At 53.6% G+C, this 24,008-nt stretch overlaps 7 protein-coding genes across 7 annotated transcripts; 4 read left to right on the forward strand and 3 right to left on the reverse strand.

Moving 5' to 3' along the window:
* Positions 1-121: 121 nt before the first annotated feature.
* Positions 122-1,192, reverse strand: J4E78_006390 (uncharacterized protein; the record flags this gene model as incomplete). Its single annotated transcript, XM_049367002.1, has 1 exon — positions 122-1,192. One exon carries the CDS (start codon positions 1,190-1,192, stop codon positions 122-124), a length of 1,071 nt encoding a protein of 356 aa, XP_049221708.1.
* A 4,759-nt stretch (positions 1,193-5,951) lies between these two features.
* Positions 5,952-7,758, forward strand: J4E78_006391 (uncharacterized protein; the record flags this gene model as incomplete). The annotated part of the gene is made up of 3 exons (XM_049367003.1): positions 5,952-7,111; positions 7,157-7,681; positions 7,731-7,758. 3 exons carry the CDS (start codon positions 5,952-5,954, stop codon positions 7,756-7,758), a joined length of 1,713 nt encoding a protein of 570 aa, XP_049221709.1.
* Positions 7,759-8,980: 1,222 nt separating this feature from the next.
* On the forward strand, positions 8,981-10,801 carry ICL1 (isocitrate lyase 1; the record flags this gene model as incomplete). Its single annotated transcript, XM_049367004.1, has 5 exons — positions 8,981-9,184; positions 9,233-9,388; positions 9,440-9,782; positions 9,839-10,391; positions 10,444-10,801. 5 exons carry the CDS (start codon positions 8,981-8,983, stop codon positions 10,799-10,801), a joined length of 1,614 nt encoding a protein of 537 aa, XP_049221710.1.
* Positions 10,802-11,316: 515 nt separating this feature from the next.
* Positions 11,317-12,540, forward strand: J4E78_006393 (uncharacterized protein; the record flags this gene model as incomplete). Its single annotated transcript, XM_049367005.1, has 1 exon — positions 11,317-12,540. The coding sequence occupies one exon, from the start codon at positions 11,317-11,319 to the stop codon at positions 12,538-12,540; it is 1,224 nt and encodes a 407-aa protein (XP_049221711.1).
* A 1,219-nt stretch (positions 12,541-13,759) lies between these two features.
* J4E78_006394 (uncharacterized protein) lies at positions 13,760-15,354 on the forward strand (the record flags this gene model as incomplete). The annotated part of the gene is made up of 2 exons (XM_049367006.1): positions 13,760-13,885; positions 13,942-15,354. 2 exons carry the CDS (start codon positions 13,760-13,762, stop codon positions 15,352-15,354), a joined length of 1,539 nt encoding a protein of 512 aa, XP_049221712.1.
* Positions 15,355-17,731: 2,377 nt separating this feature from the next.
* On the reverse strand, positions 17,732-19,427 carry J4E78_006395 (uncharacterized protein; the record flags this gene model as incomplete). Its single annotated transcript, XM_049367007.1, has 6 exons — positions 17,732-17,788; positions 17,840-18,354; positions 18,405-18,985; positions 19,037-19,055; positions 19,189-19,325; positions 19,378-19,427. 6 exons carry the CDS (start codon positions 19,425-19,427, stop codon positions 17,732-17,734), a joined length of 1,359 nt encoding a protein of 452 aa, XP_049221713.1.
* Positions 19,428-20,263: 836 nt separating this feature from the next.
* Positions 20,264-22,012, reverse strand: J4E78_006396 (uncharacterized protein; the record flags this gene model as incomplete). The annotated part of the gene is made up of 2 exons (XM_049367008.1): positions 20,264-21,707; positions 21,942-22,012. 2 exons carry the CDS (start codon positions 22,010-22,012, stop codon positions 20,264-20,266), a joined length of 1,515 nt encoding a protein of 504 aa, XP_049221714.1.
* Positions 22,013-24,008: the final 1,996 nt, after the last annotated feature.

Here is a 24,008-nt window from a genome sequence, read left to right on the forward strand (position 1 = left end):
CGAACAACTACTGCGCCGTGGATATCTGAACCTCCCAATAACCCCACTGCCTGCCTATAACCTCCCAACATTGCGCAAATCCAAATTAGTCCATGTCCATGTCAATCTCCATGCTGCACCCTCACTTGAACGGGGGCTTGTCGGCCGCGCTCTCCTCCACACTCGCCGCGCTCAATGGCTGCGAGCGCGCACCGCTGAGGTCGCCCGAGTGCGTCTTGCGCAGCGCCTGTCGCATCGTTTCAATTTGCACTGGCAGCTCTTCGCCCGACGCTGGGTGTGGGCTGCCGAGCACGACAGGTGACGTAGGACTCGCCGGTGACCGCGTGCGCGACAGGTCTGCGTGCTTTGGCGAAGCTGCTCCGCTTGTGGTTGGGGGCGAAGACGCCGCAGACCGCACTGGCGAGGGCGATCGGTTCGCTGTCGACGAGAGGCTCATAAACTGCAGAGCCTCCGTCGACGTGGCGCCCAACACTTCCTGCCTGTCGTGCTCAACATGCTCTGCCTGCACCACGTCTGCGAATGAGATGAAGCTCAAGCGCCGGGGATCCGCCGTGTCCAGCGAGCCGTATCCAGGTGCTGAGTCCGGCACGTCAGCATGGCTGGACGCCACAGATTCTGTGTGAGGGAGAGGTGGCGAGTGCAGGGAGTCGGTTATGCTGCCCGCAACTGCGACGGCGGCCGGCTGATGCGCCGTGTGTGTTATAATCTCCACCTCGTCGGGGTTGAGGTGGTTGTCGGTAATTGCCAGGGACGTCGCATCCAGCGCGGGGGGTATGTGGTCTTCCGTCTTGATGTGGGCAGGCACGTCGGCTGAGGGCTCGGGCTCCTGTACATTGCGCTCGAAGATGAGCGATGAGGCGGGACTGTGAAGGCCGGGCGACGTAGAGCGGATGCGCCGTCCAGGAGATGCGCCAATGGGCAGCATGCGCGGGCTTCCTCGCGGCGATGCTCGTTGCTCGGGCGGTGACATTGGTGGCGAGGGGAGCAGTGTCGGAGTTGTGGTTGTTGATGCGCTCTCCGTTGGCTGTTTACCGGCCTCTGAATCCTTCTTCTTGCCCAGGCCCAGGAGCTTCTTTCCCTTGCTCAGGATGCTGCCATCGTCGGTCGACTTGGTCGCGCTCGATGCGGGTGCGACGGATGCGGGCGGGTTGGGCTGCTGAGGGGCTGCGGCTGCCGTGTTCGTTGCGCTCATGGTGATATCTGCTCTGTTCGTGTCGCGAGGTGGAAAACAGCGCAGGAGGCGAGATGGGCGCCCTATACAAGAAGCTGCGAGTCGGGCCTATGGCAAGCAATAAACCTGTCCCTGTGTCGTCACGCGGTGGCTATCGTCGCTTTCCAAGTTCAGGGAAGTTGCCGAGTGGGATACACCCTTGACCTTTAATCAACAGGCCTTGGGCTCTCTTGCGCTACAGTGAATGATATCAATAGACGCAGTGGTGGGAAATGACAAGGTATTCAATCAGACTGTATGAGTGAAGTTTGCACGTAGTATAGCACTGCGCAGGTCTGTGTTGACAGTCTCCTCTCCTTCGTACTTTGGGTTGTTGATCACCACGGCGTGCTGACGTATGCCCAAGACCCTGAATGTGCCTGGGAGACTAGAACGCTTCCCCTAGCTCATCTCGCGCGCCCGCTGTCCAATGCCTTGCCAATGCCCGTCAACAACAACGCCTTTCAACGTGCGACGAGTCTCGCTCACGTTTCAGATCAAATGTTCACCATCATTTCCGCTCGCTGATCGAAATGCCAGTCTTCTATGGTTGGTGACGGCACAGTTCATTGGCACGCCTGGTCGCTCTCCGGATCCCTTCATGCGCATGCATGCAGGACATTCACGTTGAATGACCTCTGCGCTTCTATCATGATTCCACGCTTTTCTTCTCCGCGGTCCCCTCCATGTGGTCGAACCAAGTTCTTGTGATCGCTCACCAGGCCTCGATTACCATGGCTAACATCCCTGCTCCCGATCGAGAGCTTGACCTTGCGTCGACAGTTTATGGCAAAGCCCCAACAATCGGGCGAGTCTCGTGGACGCAGAATTTCTCACGGTTCATGCTTGGTTCTGACGCACTCGCAAGGCAAACTCGTCCAGTCAGCTCCAAGCCGCGCCGTGGGGCTGCTCGCTTCGTAGTGGCTGAACCCGCCAAACACCAACATCGGACTAGCCGCGGGTAATTACACTATGGGGGGCCAGACACGGTATCATCCCTTGGTGGCATAGCATCACAAGCCGTCCCCGCCTCACGTATATGCTAAGTGCATGGTCAAATCCTCATCATACCCCCCGAGTTGCAGGCATCATCCATCACGTTGAGAACGGGCGCCCCAATACAAACCTGCAGAAGCACGTGAACACGCATCGACCGCACCTCACTCCAGAACCTTGTTGAGATGAGAGCCGTCATCAACTGCGCCGCATCGGCCTTCGCCATTCTGGTTGGCCTGCCACTTGTGCAAAGTTTATCGTCTGCGCCTGCATGACCTGACACGCAGGAGTCAGTAGATGCCGGTGTCAGCTCAGCAGCACAACCGAACTCCGTGAAGAAGTGGTACAACTCCCGGAAATAGCCATCAAGTTCAGCAGAAGGGTGAACGTAGGCAATAGCTAGATCGATTGGCCATCATCGCTCTCCATCATTTCACTTCTTCAATATACAATATCCTAGCTGGAAGTATAAAATACTAATCACAGTGACTGTACCATCTGACAGATGCCAATATGACATGGGTACAGACTGACGCCCATGGTGGTGGCCGGTCGTGGGGTATACGGATTTGCGGATGCCGAGAAACGCCCTGCTCGACTAGGTATTCAAGATGATCGTGGCGCTACCAAAGTGCAAGTCCCAAGCCCGTGGTTTACCTCGTGGCTCGCTAAGTGTACGGGTATTCCCAGCCTTTCGATTCATGATCAGCCCGTGCCGGGCATCGAAACGAGTTTTGGTGTTTCGTTTCATGCATTTGGCAACAAATCATCCATACCCTCATTTACCAACGTCCATTCCATACTGCGTATACCGCTACAACATCACTGTTCCGATGCCGGGCAAGGATGGGTGCAGTCAAGATGTTCAACCCAAACGATTTACGGCCCACTATCGAAATCACAGCTTTCGTTCTGGTGGCCCTCTCGACAGTAGTGGTCGCTGTTCGGTTCGTTTTCTATACTCATTGTTCTACCCTTGTCCTATTGTGCTCATCAACATTAGGTTCTACGTGCGAAGATGGATTGTCAGAAGGGTTAATCTAAGTGACTACTTAATGGCGACGGCATTAGTAAGTTGAAACCAAGTTGTGAACCGTCATATATTGATGGATTGTGGGTCTTCACTTGGGGGCTTTGCGCCTGCAACCATTATCAGCTGTTATTTGGTTCCGGGGTTGACTACAACCCAGGCGTCAGATCAAAGGTAAGGATATGTGTTTTGAAGTATGGGACGTGCTACAGCAAGATGCTAAGCAAACCACAAGGTCAAAGCAGAGCAGTCGAAATTGGACCGCTACGCCTTAGGTGCTGTAGCAACATGTAAGTAGCTGTGCCGGCAAACACAAGATCATTCTGACTGTTGGAAGGGTACGCATACCATATCGGTTATCAGTTCATAATGGGTCTCATCAAGCTCTCAATACTCGTCTGTAAGTACAATCCTTGACTACGTCGCCCAAATGCACGTCAATCTAATCCCTACACCTCCAGTCTACCTCGGCTTTGCAACCCAACGAACCTTTCGAAGACTAGTCCACATATCGATCATCATTGTCACAGCTGTTACGATCATCTTGATCTTTATTATTGCCTTTCAATGTCCCAAAAAGCCCTCGGTCGCTTTCGGCGCTGCTATATTGCGAGACAGGGGCTCCATCCACTGTTTCGACTTGAAGATCATTTTGTACTGGCAAGCAGGCTGGAGTATCGGATCCGACGTCGTCATTCTACTTCTTCCCATGCCCCTTCTATTTTCACTGCGCATGCGAACAGCCAAACGCCTATCCGTCATAGCAGTGTTTGCTGTGAGTCTTCTCATTCCGATAGCATCTGCAGTACGGCTTTGCGGGCTGAACCTCTGGGCCAATAGCGGATCGCACGCTCGGTACTACGGGGGATACATCATTTTCTGGTAAGTAAATATTGTATAGGATGTAGATCTGAAACAGGCACTGATTGCACTCTAGGTCCCAAGTCGAGATCAACACAGCCATCATCTGCGCATCAGCACCATCCATCCAACCTCTCTTCAAACGTATCTTGAACCGAATACTCGGCTTCCGCCAATCTCGCAGCCCTTACTATTACTACGGGGCGCGCAGCTCGCTTCCCGGTCTACCTGCCGTGGAAATCGACAGAGACTTGCGATTTCGTAGAGACAGCATTAGTACCCTGGAGATGCCGACGCGGGCTTTTTGTCCAGCCAAGGAAGTTGCAGATGACGGAGTTCGCGACCGAATTGTTATTGGTCATGCTGCGGAAGAGGAAGAGCTCAGGGCGCGTATTCGTGCGCTTACAAGTCCGTCGCCTGTGTATGTTCGGCCTGTGTCGCTGGCTTCTGGACCGACAGTTCTTGACTCCAGTGTGCCGGCGATGTCACCAGAAAATCCGCAAGGCTCTCTGCGCTGATCAGAGGCAGCATTTGAGACCTCTCAATTTTACAAGCGTGTAAGATTAGCTACGCGCAGAGAGCTCCAAGACCTGGTCCCAAACGGGCTGCTCGATTTTGGTGTTTGTACGCCCTGCCCAGCCATGCAATACAAGCCAAGACCGGATTTCACTGTCGTTGCGCTTACCTGTCAGCGACCAACACCGCTCTCGTGGGCGGCGAACCTAGTTCTCGGCTGAGATAAGCCTGGGTGGGTGGGGGAGGTGGAGGGGAGGTGGTGGAGGTCTCAGACGTCGATGGCGCCTCCTCTGTGGGCGGACCTGGTTCTTGGCTGAGGTAAGCCGCCCCAGAACGTGGAGTTCAGTGTAACCATCGGTTACGCGATTGGTATTCGAGGCAGGCTCATTGGCCAATGATGAGAACATACCTGCCGATTTTGACAGACATGCTTGGGCAGAGGGGGAATCGATACTCCTGATCCGTTGTATGGGGGACGGGAAGGGAGAAGGCGTCCAGATGGAACAACAACATTTGCGCCTTGGATTAATATTGGGTGAGAGGAGATGCATGCGTCGGCACTGCTGGTTGCTTTTGTCTGCGAGGCACCATTCCAGATTGTGGCGCCGGCTCGAAGTCCGGCCATGGCGTGGTTTTCAGTCGGCGTCGCGTCGCGTCGCGCTCGAGATAGGCCCCCGCCGAGGTTCCACGCATGGATGAGTACCTCAGATAGTGCGATGATTGTCGCTTGTAGCCGCCTGAGATGCGAAATAGAGAATCGGTGCAGAAGCCTATGTGATTGTCGATACATGTTGATGATCTCCATCAGACCGACTTAACCCCGATGACGCACCTATCGCCGAGCTATAGCTCTAGACCCACCTTCCTCAACGGTTCAGCCTCCTGTCTTCCTTCCCACCAGCTCTACAAGTCGGCGTTCAAACAAAAACTCTACATCGCCGTCTCATCAAAGCTCCTCGCCGTCCTCGACAATGCGGCTCTGGCCCTGACTAAATCCAGATGGGGAAATTCTCGCGGCGGCTATGCTTTACTCAGGGACCCTGCATATACATTACATGAGAAGGGTCTAGCGTCAAACTACGCTTCGATCTGACATTTATCGCACCACAACAATCCACGTCACAACTTCCCTCAATGTCACGGTGATACTAACAGAAACATTCATTTATGCGGATTGCTAGTAACGGTCGCGATCTGGGAGTTTCCCTTTTCGAATGCACGGCTGTGGGATTGCCGCTGCTTTTTGCTGCCTTGGATGGGTGGCAAAAGGTACCGATGCTCGCGGTTTGGATCGGAGGATGTGTTCTTAGACGGCGGCGTGGAGATCGTAGGGTCCTCATGGATTGCGCTGTGCTTGGGTTTTTGTATGCTTGGTTGGCGAGAGAGAAGTTGGTTGCGACTGTGTTGAAGAGTTGGAATGCTTGGAGGGGCTGGGCTGAAGGGTTGCCTGGTACATATGCCGTCTTCAGCGTCGCGATACCGCTAGCTATCCTCGCGATTTTACTATGGCGCTGTCTTCGCAGCAACGAGGATCCAATTGCGAACACGCCTGATATCAGTCGATGGAGATCTGATGTGGAAACGCCAAAGCCGAAGATCTTCCCGTGCCAAACGTCGCATGCTCGAATCTTTCCGAAGCGCCATGCTTTCGCATACTCATACCTTCAGTGCGGATTTCCCATCGTCCCAAGCGGAGCTAAATACCAGGGGATAGAGTTCGCAAGCGGGGATGACCAGACTTTGGGTAAATGGTGGTTGCGGATAAGAGCGGAGGATTATCTGGAACGAGGTGGCGGCGCATCCGGATTCTACTGGAAGCTGAGCTCGTACTTGCGGGCTCAGCATGTCGAAGATGCGGAATGGGAGTATGCCTATCTGGTGACGGCACCACGCTTCTTGGGCTACGCATTCAATCCGGTTTCGTTCTGGTATATCTACGATCGCGAAAATCAGCTTGTGAAGATGATACTCGAAGTCAACAACACATTTGGAGAAAGACGCATGTATCTGCTAGACGGATCAAGCCCTGCCAGTCCGCCGCGCACATCTGATTCTGAACAAACGTCTGGATCCGAAGAACACGGATCGCAGGTACCTATTCGGGCGAAGTCGAAGTTTACCGATGTATGGATGAAAGATTTCCATGTTTCGCCGTTCAACTCTCGAAAGGGTTCGTATGCCCTGAAAGCCCAAAACCCTTTTCCTTCTGTCGATTACGAAAACCCTCTGATCGACAACACGATTACCCTGAAGTCTTCCAAGGACCATGGGAAGCTTGTAGCTCGCCTCTTCTCTACCGGAAAGGCCATTGATCCGGATCAATTGGGTTTCCTCGGAACTCTGCGGTTCATCCTGAGCTGGTGGTGGGTAGGCTTTGTAACGTTCCCGCGCATCGTCAGAGAAGCTGGCAAGATCTTTTTCAAGAGGAAATTGCACGTGTGGTTCCGGCCGGAGGTGCTAACGTCGAGCGTTGGTCGGCCTCCCACTTCCGCTGAGATGTAAGTACAGGTAAAGCACTACCCGAATGCGACTAACAATCCCAGAACACTGTACAAAGTATTCAGAAACTACCTTCACGTACTCGTAAACCAGACCGAAGTAGACTTTTGCATCACGTTCAAAGCGTCGATTCCCAACATCCCCACCGACAAGATCGCCACGACACACGTCCCTGGTCGAAACCGACCGTACAAGAACATCGAGATTCGTGTGCTTACACCGGCTTTCTACTCGCGACTTATCCACTACACTTACATATCCGAGGCTATCGATCGCGAATGCATCTTCACCGACGAACGGAACAGGACATTATGGTTGTGCCGTCCCCAGCTCCTACCTTTGCTACTCTCCAAACGCTCATCGATACGCCTCAAAGACGAGGACACGCCACCAGTCCGAAAAAGCTACCTCGACGAGCTGAGATGGTGGTTGCTCAAGAAGTTGAGGTGCCCACCCGCCGACCCTGCATACTCAGTCACGCCGCAAAATCCCGCGGTCAATGTAGATGATATCCGCGCCAGGCCATTCTCTGAGCTGGATAGATACGTCCGGGGTTACTTCGGGCAGCAGTACGCTTGTGAGTACCGGAGGACCGTTACCAAGCTTTTCTTGGCACAGCGCTTTTGTTTTGGGTTCACAGAGATAGTTGGGCTTGTGGATTTGGTTATCAGTGTCTTGCTGTGTTATGTCGCTGCTCGGCAGCTGATGAGTTGGGGTGGCTCGACGCCGGGATTGCTGTCAGCTGAATGTCTAGAAGGTTTGGTGATGAGAAGGGATTGGTCGGCATGCTCCAACGCGCTTGCGATGGATTACTGGGGTTGGTGGTCGTTGGGGAAGAGCATGTTGGCGGTGTACTCGTGTCATATGTATGAATCCTTGAAGGGTTACAAATGAAACGTAGATCGCTCTCCTCTTAACTACAATCCAACTCGTCAACATACTTCCCTTATAACGGTGATGCACATGGCGGTGCAACGCCCAGCCACGAGCATATGCCGGGATCGTCACTGCTGCCGAGCGAGCCTTATCCGAGATATTCCAGACGCAACAATGACACCACTCACGTGTTTTCCGAGACAAAAGCGCCCTAAACAGCGAAGATGCCTGCTCGTGAAAGTCGCAGATCAATAGCGGTTCAGGCCTTTTCCGGACAGGATCAACCGAGGTAAAACCCGCGCGACGCTAACGAACACGCGACCCCAGATTTTGGCGTGCGTCTTCACATGCACCAGAAAACCAGCTAAGCGGAGCGACGGAACATCGACATGTGAAGCTGCAGCATATTGTCGCGTGTCATGCCGAACAGCATCTTCAGTGCATCGAGATGGGAACCGTGATATAGGAGTAGGATGATAACGAAGGATGCAGCTCTGTCTGCAACGAGTTGACCCAAGACCATTGGCAAACGTCATCCCCGTCACGGTTCCGCTGGTCCCCCATCCCCACCCCGATCTACACTGGTCAGCCTTCCAAAACGTCAATTCCCCTTGGGCCGAGGGCAACGCAAAAACAACGCTCGAGCAAGTGCATGGCCAGCGCTAGACGTTGCTGCCAGCTTCCGAGGATGTCAGCAGTCGGGCCAATGGTGCGTCCAGCCGGTCGTCCCCGAGCTCACTTTGGGGTGCTGTGCTAGCCGTGCTGGTGTGAGGGTGCTGATGGCTATGGTTATAAGACGCTTGGCTTTCCCCCCAAAGGTTCCTGGCTGCGTAGACCGAGGCTAGAGGGCGCGTGGTGTCATTGCTGGTCATCTTTATCAAAGGACGAGCTTTCCCTCTTGTTTTTTATCCATATTTCTTCATACACACATCCGTCGTGTCGAAATAACTTAGCTTCTTTGCTGTTATTACACATCTTAGACACCATTCATCATGGCGAACATTGACGCCGAGGACGCGCAGTTCCAGAAGGAGGTTCAGGAAGTTAAGCAGTGGTGGACGGACTCAAGATGGAGGTATACGAGGAGGCCGTTTACGGCTGAGGATATTGTGTCGAAGAGAGGTAACCTCAAGATCACCTACCCAAGCAATCACCAGTCGAAGAAGCTTTGGGAGATTGTGGAAGGACGCTTCAAGGTATGGTAGTCGTTTTAGACATCAAGTATGCGAGCTGACAATATGTAGAACAACGACGTCAGCTACACATACGGATGCCTTGACCCTGTCATGGTCACACAGATGGCGAAGTATCTGGACACTGTTTACGTTTCTGGGTGGCAAGCATCCTCAACAGCTTCATCGACCGACGAGCCAGGTCCAGATCTAGCAGACTACCCCTACGTAAGTTGCAGCAATGGACGGTGATGGGGAACGAAAGCTAACGAACAAAAGACAACCGTCCCCAACAAAGTTGGCCACCTATTCATGGCACAGCTTTTCCACGACCGAAAGCAACGCGAAGAACGCCTGACCACCGCGAAAGCCGACCGTGCGAAAGTAGCCAGCGTAGACTACCTACGACCGATTATCGCAGATGCCGATACTGGACATGGAGGTTTGACAGCTATCATGAAGCTTACGAAGCTGTTTATCGAGAAGGGTGCTGCGGGTATACATATCGAGGATCAAGCACCAGGAACAAAGAAGTGCGGTCATATGGCTGGAAAGGTGTTGGTTCCGATTAGCGAGCATATCAATCGACTGGTCGCTATCAGGGCGCAGGCAGATATCATGGGTAAGGCGATGAACTTCAGCCATCAGATTTGATGTGGGCTAACGTTCGAATGACAGGAACCGACCTACTTGCCGTCGCCAGAACCGACTCAGAAGCCGCTACCCTGATCACTTCTACCATTGACCCACGCGACCACCATTACATTCTAGGCTGCACAAACCCTGCCCTCCAGCCTCTGGGCGAGCTGATGTACGCCGCCGAACAAGCCGGCAAGACAGGCGCAGAGCTCCAAGCAATCGAAGATGCATGGACGAAGGAGGCCAACCTCAAGCTATACCACGAGGCCGTAATCGACACGATAAATGCCGGTGTACATGTCGACAAGCAAAGCATGATCAACGAGTTCATGGAGAAGAGCAAGGGCAAGAGCAACTCAGAAGCACGCGCCATCGCCGCAGGCCTGACCGGCGTTGATGTGTACTTCAACTGGGACGCCGCAAGGACGCGCGAGGGCTACTACAGGTACCAAGGCGGTTGCCAAACCGCCATCAACCGCGCCATTGCATATGCGCCCTACTGCGACATGATATGGATGGAGTCAAAGCTACCCGACTTCGCGCAGGCGAAAGAATTCGCAGATGGCGTGCATGCCGTTTGGCCAGAGCAGAAGTACGTCTTCTTCCACCCACTTCCCCTCACACACAGACTAACAACCCAACAGACTAGCATACAACCTCTCCCCCTCCTTCAACTGGAAAGCCGCCATGCCACGCGACGAGCAAGAAACATACATCCAGCGCCTGGCCAAGCTGGGTTACTGCTGGCAGTTCATCACGCTCGCTGGTCTGCACCAGAGCGCGCTCATGGCTGATACCTTCTCCAAGGCGTATGCGAAGCAGGGTATGCGGGCTTATGGCGAGATTATCCAGGAGCCGGAAGCGGAGAACAAGGTCGATGTGCTTACGCATCAGAAGTGGAGTGGTGCGAATTATGTGGATAATCTGTTGAAGATGGTGTCGGGGGGTGTTAGTTCTACGGCGGCTATGGGGAAGGGTGTTACGGAGGATCAGTTTAAGTGAAGAGGGGTTGTGGGGATGCATTAAAACGAAGCTTTTACATCTCAGATTTCTGGGTTACTCAACATCTTGATCTGGTTCTAGCACCTCCATCCCATGGTATCGCGATCCGAGCGATTCACAACCTCTAATTCTCACACCGGACTTGTGAATAAGGAGCATGGTGATTCCAAAGACTTGTCACCCTGGAGATGATGCTGACACTGCGCCAGTGAATGCTTGTTGTGTTCGTTTAGATCCTTATTTGATTCACATTTGTCTCCTTTGTAACTTCCAAATTCATTTCTCACAGTCCAAACGTCAAAGCCTTTCGCTCAACGAATCCGCAAACCCACTATTTCACTCAACATTGAACACTGTGAAGGCACACCGCCCTTCAAGTTAATTATGCTCTGAACTTGCAACAATGTTCTCCTGAGCTGTGCAAAAACGGCACGTTGTCTGATTCTCTTCGCCGCACCAGACGTGTGCTCACCAAGCAGCAGTTGAGAAACTACTACTATTGAATCCACTACACCATGTCAGCCCAGAAAGAGATTGCGGAACCAGCAGAAGCTCCCGCAAACCCAACGTCCTCATCGTCTAGGAAAGAACGCAGCGACATGGCCCAACGTATCAAAGACGACAGAGAAAAGCAATGCCAATCATACGGCCCACAAGTCTTCGAAGATGCTAGGGCTTTCGAAGCCTCCCTGAACAACGGAATAATCTTCACCCGCGCGTTCTTCGAAAAAGCGGCAGAGCAAGTCGAGATAGTTCGTAAAGGCGATCCGAACATGCCATTCATGTTTTTACCACGTGTACTAGGCAGTGGACAAGTGGAGAAGCGCGTCCCACCGTGTGCCTCGCCCGCGGTCAGCCTGAGTTTCAGCGGAAGCGGAGTCTTCATGGGTGCTTCTGACAGGATGCGCCCAGGGTATCAGATCAGGACTCCCAACCACCAGGATATTGAGTACGAATTTAGTGATACCAGGGCGCTGAAGCCCGATAGCCTTCAGAGTACACATGAGCAGGCGAGCCAGCGTTGCTCTATCTCTGAGGAGTACAAAGGAATCCCGAAAGTCCTCGAGAAAAGTCTGCTACAAAGTAAGTTCTGGGCCAGTGTACGAGAGCAGCTCGACGCCCTCACCGTACCAGTCGACAACATTGTTTGCGTAGCCCTCGGAACCCTGCACGGAACAGAGGAGGAAGGCAGAAAGGAAGACACTTCAGCTACACAGCACGTGCTCGCCTGTGCCATCTCGACCTACCTATCGCAGCGGTACGCCGCCACTTCCACCACGACTTCCACACCAACCCCAATCCCAATTGTAGCTCGCGACCCGGCCTATAAACAGGAAGATATGATCATGCTTTCCCAGTGCAACCCTCCCATCACGGTGGTATCAGAGCCGTACCAATACCTCTCCATCACGCCCTCTACGCTCTTGATAAGCCTCTACCAACCCGCCTTCGTACCGGTCTTCCAGGTTGCTGCAGACATGTGTTTTCCGACAAGTCCCGCGGCAATCATCACCGCAGAGATACTGAGCCATCCGTGGCATAAGGAGGGGAAGATCATGGCGCTCGATACATGGACCCCGCGAGTTGGAAGGATGCTGGAGTGTATGAGTGCGACGTGGCTGGGTCGGGAGTTTGCGGACGATTGTCTGTCGCCGGATGACGAAGGTAGGTTCGAGAATGCTGGCGACCTCATTGATGATTGGGGAAAGAACTTGACGTTTTATGCGCGGAAAGAGTAGGCTTTTCGTTGCTGTGTCGGCGTTCTTTTCGGGCTTCTCCTCTTGGATCGTGTCCTTCCCTATGATTGTTACGAAGTTTATAGTAGACTTCTCTTGTTTCGACGCTGTTTGTCTTGATGTATATCAAAGATACACATGAACTGTAATGCGGGCGCGTAATCATAATCCCAATCTCAAGCGATCAATTGAAGAGCTCAGAGTTGTTCGTATAGTGAGGTGAGGATCGTCATCTTTGGGCCCGGGAGTTGCTATCAAACGCTTGTCAAGGTTCTCAGCCAACCATGATATGACTGGGAGCTGCCCGATGGGCCATGGTGTCGCCAAGAGGAGGACAACATGGTGCTCTGAGATATATATGCCATCGATGCCCTCGTCACTCTCCACATCTCTTTCATATCTATCGATTGTTTGCGACAGATCTTTTACCGTTTTCTTTTTGCTCTGAGATGATTGCTCTTGCAGAGCCCTGAGATGGTCTCGCTATCTCTTCAGCTATCGGCTGCTCCGTGCGCCAGGCACAAGCTCCCCGTTTTCCAGGGACCTCGGCGCCGCCGTGCTATCGCCCGATGGATTCGACAGCCGGTCACACCAAATTGACCTGCCCAGATCGCACGAAGCGGGGTTCCTGAAGGAAGAGGCGACGATGACAAACCTCACGAGGGCTTTTGAGTGTTCCGCGATACACCATGGATCCTAAACGGCCACAGAACGGGTCTTATGCGGGTCGCGCAGCCGGACATGACCACCTTCCTAAAGAGCATCCATCCGGCTTTCTTGGCGAGCGTGATCTTGCCTCCGCCGGCATCCACCCGCATGAGTTCTCTCTCCAATTGCGCTGCGGAAACCTCGCAATTGAGCGCCACTATCAGGCATGCCCAGACGCCGCCCAGGACTCGACCGGAATGAAGCAGGCATTGGCGCGGCTTGTCTTTACCAGCTGCTGGATCAAGCATGAAGAGTGGAGAAGCCATGGGCGAATGATAGGAGCTTGTTCATATTGAGCTGCTTGGCAGACAGGGCGTTGATTGCGAGTGCACGCGACAGCTGCAGAAATGGTTGACGGAACAGGTCCACGGAATCTGTGCATGGCGACGCATGCACGACCTGACGATCGCTGCAACAGAGATCTATAAAGGGCAGGTTCCGCACTCCAAAGAGAAGACACGCCGCAGCTTGCTTCTACCATCTCAAACACTCGAGATAGACCAGATTTTTCAATATGAGGGTTACTCTCGGTCTAGCTGCGCTCGCCGTTGGTGCTGCAGCCGTCCCTACGGCGGAAATCAGGCAGCGCCAGGATGGTCACAACGCCAAGCCATGCCCCAAGAAGCCTTTGGTCACAAAGGTATGGAACTTCAACCTCCAACAGTCGTGTTGAAACTATGCTAACGATCATTGTAGGAGGCTCTCCAGAAGGATATCACCATCAAGAAGTTGATGAGGGGTGCCCAGCAGCTCGAGGACTTCGCCTACAGCTACCCAGCCCGTAACAGGATCATGGGAGGAGAGGCTCACAACGACACCGTCAAGTGGCTGAAGAAGGAGCTCGAGTCTACTTCATACTACGATGTCACGCTCCAGCCTTTCTCCAACTACGTCATGTTGAACGGCACGCTCAACAAGTTCACCATTGATGGACGTATGATCAACTCCACGATTCTTGAATACTCCGCCTCTACCGATGGGCTCGTCTCCGCACCCATCGTTCCCGTGAACAACCTCGGCTGTGAGGCGTCTGACTTTCCCGCGGAAGTATCCGGCAGCATCGCACTCATCTCGCGCGGTGAATGTGAGTTTGGACTGAAGTCTGCTCTTGCTGGAAGCGCTGGTGCCGTGGGTGCTATCATCTACAACAACGTTGCTGGCACCATCAGCGCAACCCTCGGCCCCCCTCCCCGCCCAGAGGGTGACTATGTCGCGAGTGTTACTCTGTCTCAGGCAGAGGGTCAGGCAATCATTTCTAAGGTCGCAGGCGGTGCTACTGTCACCGGTGAATTGGACGTTTTGACCGACGTCCAAATCATCACCACCAACAACGTTCTTGCTACCAGCAAGTGTGGTGACAAGGACAACCAGCTTTGGCTCGGTGCTCACACTGACTCTGTCGGTGCCGGTCCTGGAATCAACGACGATGGCTCTGGAACCGTTGCCATCCTGAACGTCGCCAAGTCGCTTGCGAAGTACAATGTCAAGAACGCTGTTAGCTTCGGCTTCTGGTCTGGCGAGGAGTCCGGTCTTCTCGGCTCCACCTTCTTCGTCGAGAGCCTGTCTCCTGCGGCAGCTCTCGACATCCGCGCATACCTCAACTTCGACATGATTGCGTCTCCCAACTACGTCCACCAGATCTACGACGGTGACGGCAGCGCATACGGTCTGAGCGGACCCGCTGGAAGCGACCAGATTGAGACTTTCTTCGAGGGTTACTTCAAGGATCTCAACATCTCCAGCAACGCTACCGAGTTCAACGGCCGTTCCGATTACGGTCCTTTCCTTGATGCAAACATCCCCGCAGGTGGTACCACCACTGGTGCTGATGAGGTCAAGACCGTCGAGGAGCAGGCTATCTGGGGTGGTGTTGCAGGAGAGATCCTTGACCAGAACTACCACCAGGCTGCCGACAATGTCACCAACCTCAACGAGGGAGCTTGGCTCCTACACTCTCGCGGTATTGCTGCTGCGGTTGCCAACTACGCTACCTCGTGGGAGGGTTTCCCAGCCCGTGTGCCCGCCAACGGCACCGCGAAGAGGAGCGTCCGTGAGCCTCACGTTCACAGGGGCGTCAAGGGCGCAAAGGTCACTTTGAGCCTTTTGTAAGCTCGCGGTGACGCAGCTTTGTATATAGTCAACAATGATAATGTCAACGACAAGATGAATAATACACTTCAAGTACACATCTACTTTGTCTTGATACACGTGTAGCTGGTCACGTTTTGACGCGATCAAAGTGTCTTACAAGCTATGACATCTACTCTCGTCCGAAAAAAAAAAACGGAATATAGACGTCAGCTTTGTAGTGTCGTCTTACTGTAGAGCTGAGCCTCATCCTCATGTCAGGCGCCGAACCTGCACAGCCCCCACAGCCATGTCAATCGGCTAAGCGGCTCGCGAAAGCTTCTAACCGCGACACCGCCGCTGAGCCGCACGCGTGTGGAAATGAGGCTTATTGCGATCAGCTGAAGTGCAGATAATGGGAGCCTACTTTGGTTTAGACGTATATGTATCGCGTTTGGGACGCGTTCGTGTGGGTTGTTGATTCTTGGGCCTTTGACTGTCAACAACAATTCCCAAACCTCTCGCTATCTACCAGCGCGACGGTACCAACCAGTGGACTAACAGGAGCTTTCACTGCTGTGCAGACTCCCGATCTTTTGAGAGTCTGAGATAATCGCCGTCCCGCGCGTGTTTCGGGCGTCAACGACGTGACAAAACAAAGGGTTGCCTGAACGAGGCTGTGCCCACCGCGCGACGCTTTTGATCACCGCGCCTCCAGGACATATACACACATCACGCCGCAATTCTCTGGTCCTTGGTTCCTCCAGCGTTTCGCTACTTCAAGACCTCAAAACCTCCGTTGGAAAAAAAAAACCAGAAACTCGAGAACAGGAGCGGATAGAAATCATGGACCACAACAGCCCATGCTACGAGCCCTTCCCAGCCCTAGATTCCGCCCCCACAACCCCACAACACGACCACGATGCGCCTATACCCTCAACCTCAGATATCGCCACATCGACATCAACATCAGAGCCCTTCTCAGTCCACTACGAAGGCCCCCTCTACACAGAAATAAACATCCCACTCCCCCGCATCACAACACCACGCACCGCATCCCCATCCCAAACAAACCAACCACCATCTACCACTCCCTCGCTCGCCTCACCACCCGAAAAACAGCGCGGACGTTCCCGAACCCTATCTTCACTATCTCCCTTCCGGCACCGCAGCTCCTCATCCGCATCTACATCTGCGTCTCTAACTTCGCCCACCTCACCTACCTCCCCTTTCTCCAACACCCGCGACCGGAACAGCGAAGACTGGCCACGCATCCGCAAAGACGTAGTAAAATCGCGAGAAGTAAATGCGATGATGAACTTGCGGCATCATGGTAAAAGGGGCCGGAGCGGCACCATCGATGCGTTGGCGGTTGTGCCTGCTGTTTTGGTGTTGAGTGCGGAACTGTTTACGCCGGGGGGTGAGGAGATAGGAGTGGCAGAGGGGAGGAGGAAGGATAGTGGGGTGGGGAGGTGGGAGGAGGGTATTAGATGAGGGGGTTGGAGAGGATGGGGCTGGAAAGAATGAGGATGTGGGGAGGTGGTATGATGGGTTTGTACGGATTAGATCTGTGTGTTGTATTTGTACGGTAATGCTTTAGGATCGGCAGTATGGGTATTTGTTGGAAACAACGAGGCTTCGTCTAGAGGGTCACCCCATACAAGGAAAAAACTGAACAGGCCTGCGGACTACATCGAGACAAAAATCTACGAAGTGGGTGACGTAGCATCAACGTAGTCTCTAGGGTGTTCAGTTTTTTCCTGATGGCGTGGGGTCATGATTGTACCACGTCACAGAGGGTTTAGTATAGACAGAGGACGCGGATGTGCGTTGGCATCATAATAGATGACGAGCAGGGTAAGAATTACTCTCGACGATCGGGAGAGCATGGTAGTAGAGGATAGTTGAAACGCCAATCGCGCCTCCACGAGTTCGGCTTCGTTCCAGGAGGTCTTTCCGATATAGCTGAAGTCTCCTCGCTGATGGTCTGATGTAACATAGAGCGGCCACTGCATCAATACATAGTCACAGCAATATCACATAAGTGAAATGGAACAAGACACAACATTCTATTTTGGACCCGGCCATAAAACATACAGAGTCATATCAATACTCGAGTTTTATGAAGAACAGCCTCCCCAACGCCAGTCCATGCACGTATGCTGATAATGCAGGTACAGGTATTTGATATACTGCTCCTCAGCAGTCTATAAACATAAAAGCACGATAAAAACACCCCTCGTATCCATAATCCCAGTGAGCGCAGTCGTCAGAGAGCGTGATCTTTGACAAACCAGCAACTCCATCGGCCCAGTTTTTTCGACTTTTCGCATGTATTTTCCATGAAAGAATCCGAGCGTAGCATAGCGGGGCAGATAGCACGGTCTCCCAAGAAGCGGGTACTACATGAGTACAGGTACTAACTGTAGTCGAACAGCACGCTAATGCTCTCGCCGTGGTGGACGCGTCGAATAGCCTATAGTATGTCAGTATAAGTCTCGTAATCCGGGGACTGGTCTGAACGTACCTCGGCAAACACATTGCCGACCTCGAGGACCTCCAACTTGGGGCACCGGCTCTTGTGATCCTCCTGAGGCACCGTGTTGGTCACAATGACCTTGTCCAGTGCACTGGCGTTGATGCGCTCGATAGCATCTCCACTCAAGATACCGTGTGTAATGAGCGCAATCACCTGCGTAGCGCCCTCCTTCTTCAGGAGTTTGGCCGCGCGGGTAATGGTGTTGGATGTATCCGCCAAGTCGTCGACCAGGATAGTTGTGCGCTCCCGAACGTCTCCCACCAACATCATGGTCGCGTTTTGTCGGTCGTTGATCTGTGTGGGGCGGCGCTCCTTGTGGATAAGGGCAAAGGGCATGCCGAGGGCGTCGGCAATGGCGGTCGCGCGCTTCGCACCTCCAGCGTCGGGAGAGACTACCACGGCTTGTTGGTAGTTCGGGATGTTGAACTGGATGTATTTGCGGAGGAGATGGCGGCCGTAAAGGTTGTCCACGGGGATGTCAAAGAAGCCCTGGTATTGGGGATCTAGAAGTTTGTTAGCTCAGCCATCTCAGGCCCTCCAAGATGATACATACCGTGGAGATCCATCGTGATAACGTGGTCGGCGCCAGCGCAAGTCAGAAGATCCGCAATGAGGGTACCCGCCTGAGCGACCCATTGGCGGTATCCAACCTGGGGCTCGAAAGCAGGAGGCTTCGTAGTTGTCGGCGCGCGCGTGATGCCGGGTGTTGGGGCAACTGAGCCGTTGGTGCCGTTGGCTCCATGGTCACCATTGAAGTATGCGCCCTTGTCGGATTTGCCGGAACTGCTTGAGTCGAGCGTCTCGGTGCGCTTGATGCCATTCTGCTTGACCGGACTTGTAGGATCGGTGCGGCCGCCGTTGCGCTCGTCGAGCTTCATTCTACTGAGCTGGTGGTGCAGCGCGGCCGAGCCATTGGTCAGGCCTGCGCTTTCCGCCTGCCCAGGGAAGGGCGTCTGCGGTCGCGAATCGAACGTGTACGTGCCGGTCCTCGAGCGCGTGCCAGGCACCTTGGAGAGGGGCGCACCAGTCTTGTTGTAGGGAATGTCCGACTGGCGCGAGTAGGGGAACAGAGGGAGGACGGCGGTAATGCGCTTCGCCGAGGCGGTGCGGCAGGCCGAGATGGTAATGAGAAGTCTGGAGGACGGTCAGGCACTTCACTCAACTACACCATGAGGATGGGCCTACTCCATCAGATGGTCGTTGACTGCGCGCAACACGAGACATTAGCGGGGTTCTTCACATATCGCAGAGCACGCGGGCGTCGTGTTCCGTCCCAAGTGCGCTGCAGTACCACTGCGGCTAGAAATGCGCGCGCGACCTGCACGAGGGCTTCGTACCTTTACCGCCGCCAGACTGGATGATGAAGACATCCTTTCCTCGTACACTCTCCTCGATCTCGACACGCGTCTCACCACCCTTGAACTTGTCGAGAAGCACCTTGGCCTTGGGTATGCCGAGGTGGTTGCAGATGGTCCTATCGCCCAGTTAGTCACAGCCATGGCCCGCTTCTCCGCGCGTCGACTTACTCGGTGAGCTGCGGGTGGGAGCTGCCGCCCAGGACCACAATGTTCCTCATGTCGACGGCTGGTGGAGGTGGTGGGGTCGTGTGCTAACTTCGCGGCGGGCAGTATAGCAAGAGGAGATTAGTGAAGGAAGGAGGGCCCTCGCGGAGAAATTCCTCTTATCGATAATGGAAAAGATTTAGTTCCAGGTTAACTTAAGGTTCCGCCCTGGTAATGCTTGGGTGGAGCAGTCGCAGCTCAGGCAGCTCAGGAATTGGGCAGCATGGTGAAAGATGGATGTCTGTCGTCACGGGCCAGAGAGGTTTTCGCTTCCTTCGGCTGTTGCACTTTTTCTGCCGAGCCCATGTCGCCATCCAACGCACCTCAAAGCTTCTAGAGCGCGGCATGGCTGCAGTCTGCACGGCATACATACCATAGTAAGCACACCGGATGAATGACTCGGCCTGCACGCCAGCTACTTCCGCGTTGTTGCGCAGGAGAGCGCAGCTATGGCGCTTCACCTGCAGCGGCTGGCGGTCAGTAATCGCGCCATGCTCAGTGGTTGCAGTTCGCGTCAGTGGACCAAGGGAAGGGTCCGTTAGCGCCTGCCGAAGTCGCTCTCTCACGTGCCTTCCTACCTGGCCGTCTGGGGAAGGAAGGACACACCATCCCTTGGTCTTAACGTTACATTCCAGAAATCCTACATAAATCTAGTTCACCGGCTCATGGCAAGTCGTACAGTCCTGCAGTTATCACCGAATGCGGCATCTTGCGCCCTTGATGTGCCCTCGAACAGACAATGCGGATAAGCGTGCGGTATTATATTACATTAGAGGTTTTAGTCTAAGTGCCATAAAGCGGTTCGTCTACAAGGGGTATATGCTAGTCGTCGTTTCATCCATAATGTACTCTACTCATTCAACTTGGTTCTCGCTCTTCGATCTCTCGCACTCCTGCCTCCCCCCGCGGTGTGCCCAGCCACTCCACCCTGGGTCGATGCACTCCCTCGTCGACTCCCTGTAGCACCGCTGACAAGGCTCGATGTCGGACTGTAAGGTCTCCTGTGCGCGCTTGATAGACTGCTATCCCGCGTTCCACTCATCGAAAGGACGAGATGCGCACGCGAAGGTGGTGAGATAGGGTGGTCGTTGACGTAGAAGCCCCCAGTACCATCTTGGGTAATCGTAGGCGGGGCCGAGACGAGCTTGTTGCGTTGCTGCGCGTGATCTGGAGAGACTGGTCGCGCATTGACTTCCTCAACAAGCCCTGTTTCCAGGTCGATGTCGACAATACCATCTTTACTGGTACGTAGTACTGCGGGCGCGAAGTCATGGGACTGGATGGCTTCTTGAAGTAGATCCTCCTTTGCAAAATCAGACCTGTCGCTGATAGCAGGCGATTTGGTTTGGTCTTTTGTAATATTTGAAGCAACCATGGTCATACTCTGCGTCATCTTGCTGCCATTACTGTTGTTCGGGGATCGTCTGACTCCTGTACGTGCGGCTGTTGTCGCGGACTGATGGTGAAGAAGTTGTGCCGTTTTGCGACCTCCAGCCGTACGAGCAGAGTGATAGGTCCATGGGGGAGGGTTCGTGTCATCGAAGTTACCCATGTCGAACAGTTCCCTCAGTATTGTCCATGTGAACGGCAGATTGGCAACAAGGATGGCTGTCGAAGATTCTCGGACGTACCAGTAGATCCACGTGGATTTGTAAGGATTGCTGAAGGAGTAGTAGCTGTTCATGATGCTCGCAGCCACGACAAAGATACCGAGAGAGAAGATGCCACAGAGTATAAGCTTTCTCTTCATGGGTAGCAAGGATCGGATGAGCATCTGCAATGCAATACATAGCATGATCAAATCCGAGGATATGTTGAATACAGCTTTGGTGATGCGGTGGTGTACCAGGGCGTTGCACTGGAAGGACGTGGTCGGCACTGCGTAGTATGCAGAAAAGGGTCGACACCAGGCTGAGAAGTAGAGGACCTCTATCACGACGAATCCAACTGCGGTATACACGGCGAGCAGTTTGATGGCGATGTTCTCTTTCTGAAGCGCCGTCCGTGTTATGCGATGGTACATGACCAAAAGACATGCTTTGCAGGCCCAGATCACAGCGATATGCATCTGCTCTACAACGACCACGAGCTTGCTCCCGAATCGTCGTCTCGATAGTTCTTCCATAGTCAGTGCGCTGAAGTCGAAATTCTCCGGTTCCAGGTTCGATTGGACTTTCAGCCACCGATTCGCGAGCACAATCATAACAGTATAGGCGGCGGTGACGAAGAGGCCCATGGTCCAGTCATCGATCTGTAAGCCTTTGACGGATCGAAAGAGCATTTTTCGCGAAATCCTGCATGACGAATCTGGTCAGTAAATGGATGCATATGCTACAATGAGCAGGTAGTTATTGGTGGATCGCGGGCAGTGGATGCAAACAAGCATGAGAGCAGAGCACCGATGCGCTCAGTAACCCAAAGCCGCCCGCCAGCGCATTGCATCGCATGCTAAGCCTCATTCTCGAATGCGAAACCAGATCATGAATGTAGACTGATGTAATGGGATAATGCACAGAAAATGCACTCACAGTCTTGCCCCAATCATGCATACAGCGCATGTATACCAGATCCATGATTCCTGGTTGAACGGTAATGGCATTGTCGAGTTGCAAGGCGGTCTGCGCCGCTGACGCCAGAGTCGCTATCCGTTAGGCCGCTTGAGGTTTAGAAGACGAGATCGACGAAGGATCATGTTGTAGAGCAACACGATAATCGAGGCGCATCCAGAGCACGCAGGCGAGGTGATGTAAATATTCCGAGGGTAGAACTGGTCAGGGAGGAGGGGTGTAGATACACACCGACCAAAAAAACAAGGAGGAGCGAGGAAAAGAAAGCTGACAGTGTCGACATGGAAAGGCAAGGTGAGAAGCTAACCTGTATAGCTTGCAGCTGATGCACACGGCAGTCTTCCATTTGCAGCCATCAGCTCGATCCAGGGCTTATCGCAACCATCTGCCGCGCCTCTTGAGCCTGATGGAGGTCCCGCGTGGGGTCGCCGATGCTTGGGCCTGGCGTCGTGTCGGGCCAATTCCAAGGTCGTGCGTGGCGCGTGTGAAGGATAGCTTCAGGTGCGGCTAGTGGTTGCTTTTAACCGTGGCATCACGGGATTCGCACTCGTGGTACAGCTGCCTTCGCTACCACACTGAACCCATCGAATTACAAGTTGAACAACCCAAATCAGACACCTGGTGGTTGCTTTTGCGGGGTTCCGCGCGGTTGACACACTGAGCACCAGTGCGACCGACGCTCTAGACGTCTCGTGGCGTACCATCCTGGGTGCGCAATCACGGTAGTTGCATTGTGTATAGTATTGTGGTCGTGATATCATGCCCAGCAGTGCAAGCCAAGAGCCAGCTGGCTGAGGCTGTGCCTGTGATGCTTGCAAGTACTCGAGGCTGACGGTCGCAGCTGTTACCAGCAACACAAACTCGCGCCTGATGTAAGATTGGACGACTACTGTTTTCAAAGGCGGTAAATGAGCGTTAATGCGCATTAAGGGCATGGTGATGTTGGGTTCATGTTTGCATTTGCCGCTGGCCCTGGGCGAGTGATGGCACAGGGAAGGAGGAGTGAACTGCACGCGGGAACTCGGGAAGTCGCCACTAGTCCAACGCGCACCGTTCAACTCACGTCTCCTTAGCTCCTAAACGCCACTTCGCCTGTTCTCTTGAAAGAACAAATATTCGGGGTCTCGCATTCTGTACCCTGCTGTCAAATGGGGTTTCGACAACGCTTATCGTAGAGGACATCCCTCGGTCCCCAGATACTTTAATGGATTCGCTCGGAAAGTTCCTTCACGTTAATATCGCGATTCAACCCCCAGTCGGACCGCAGCACCACCGAATGCGAGGAACAGCCAAGAGATGATTCACAGATCGCACAGACTTTGTGGTCGAGAAATTGCGATGCGGCGCACGTTGACGATACTACAGGAACGCATGACGAGCATCACCGACTACTCAAAGCAGCGCACGACGATTTTCTTTCTTCATCTTCAAAGCGCACACACGGAGGGTACGCTGCCCCAGCATCGAAGCTTTCGTACTCGAACGCCCTTCCACCGCCTTCCGTACCTGCCAATCCCTTCTAGAAGACCTTAGTGCATGATCGAGAAACAGTCGATCGCGGTTTCTTACGGTATAGTACTAATCGGTGTACACTTCACCGAACACGCCCTTCTTTACCCATTCTATAAACTTCTCGTCAAAGCTCTTCCCGTCATCATCACGAGACCTTACCAGAAGCCGGCTGCTTCCTTCCGATACATTCGTCTTGGACATCTATCGCGTATGGCGCAAAAGGTGCTCGCGCGTCACCTTCCGACGAGCACGGTTTGGGTTGCGGTACCATACATCCCGGTGATGAAGCATCACTGACGCCGACATGTGTCTTCTCGGGAAGCCCATGCTGAGAGATCGCCTGTTAGTTGCGATCGACTTTAGTAGGGAGACATACGCAGGACGCGGCAGTGATCGATCATTGCTGGTATCATGGTGAGCATACTAGACGACGGGGTCTCCGTCAATGTACCCTTCATCCTCATGACTATTGTCCCCACTTTATTCTTCATTTTCGATCTAGAGTCCTGACCGATC

Source organism: Alternaria triticimaculans (assembly GCF_023758025.1).
Source record: "Alternaria triticimaculans strain BMP 0046 chromosome Unknown scaffold_8, whole genome shotgun sequence".
Taxonomy (NCBI): domain Eukaryota; kingdom Fungi; phylum Ascomycota; class Dothideomycetes; order Pleosporales; family Pleosporaceae; genus Alternaria; species Alternaria triticimaculans.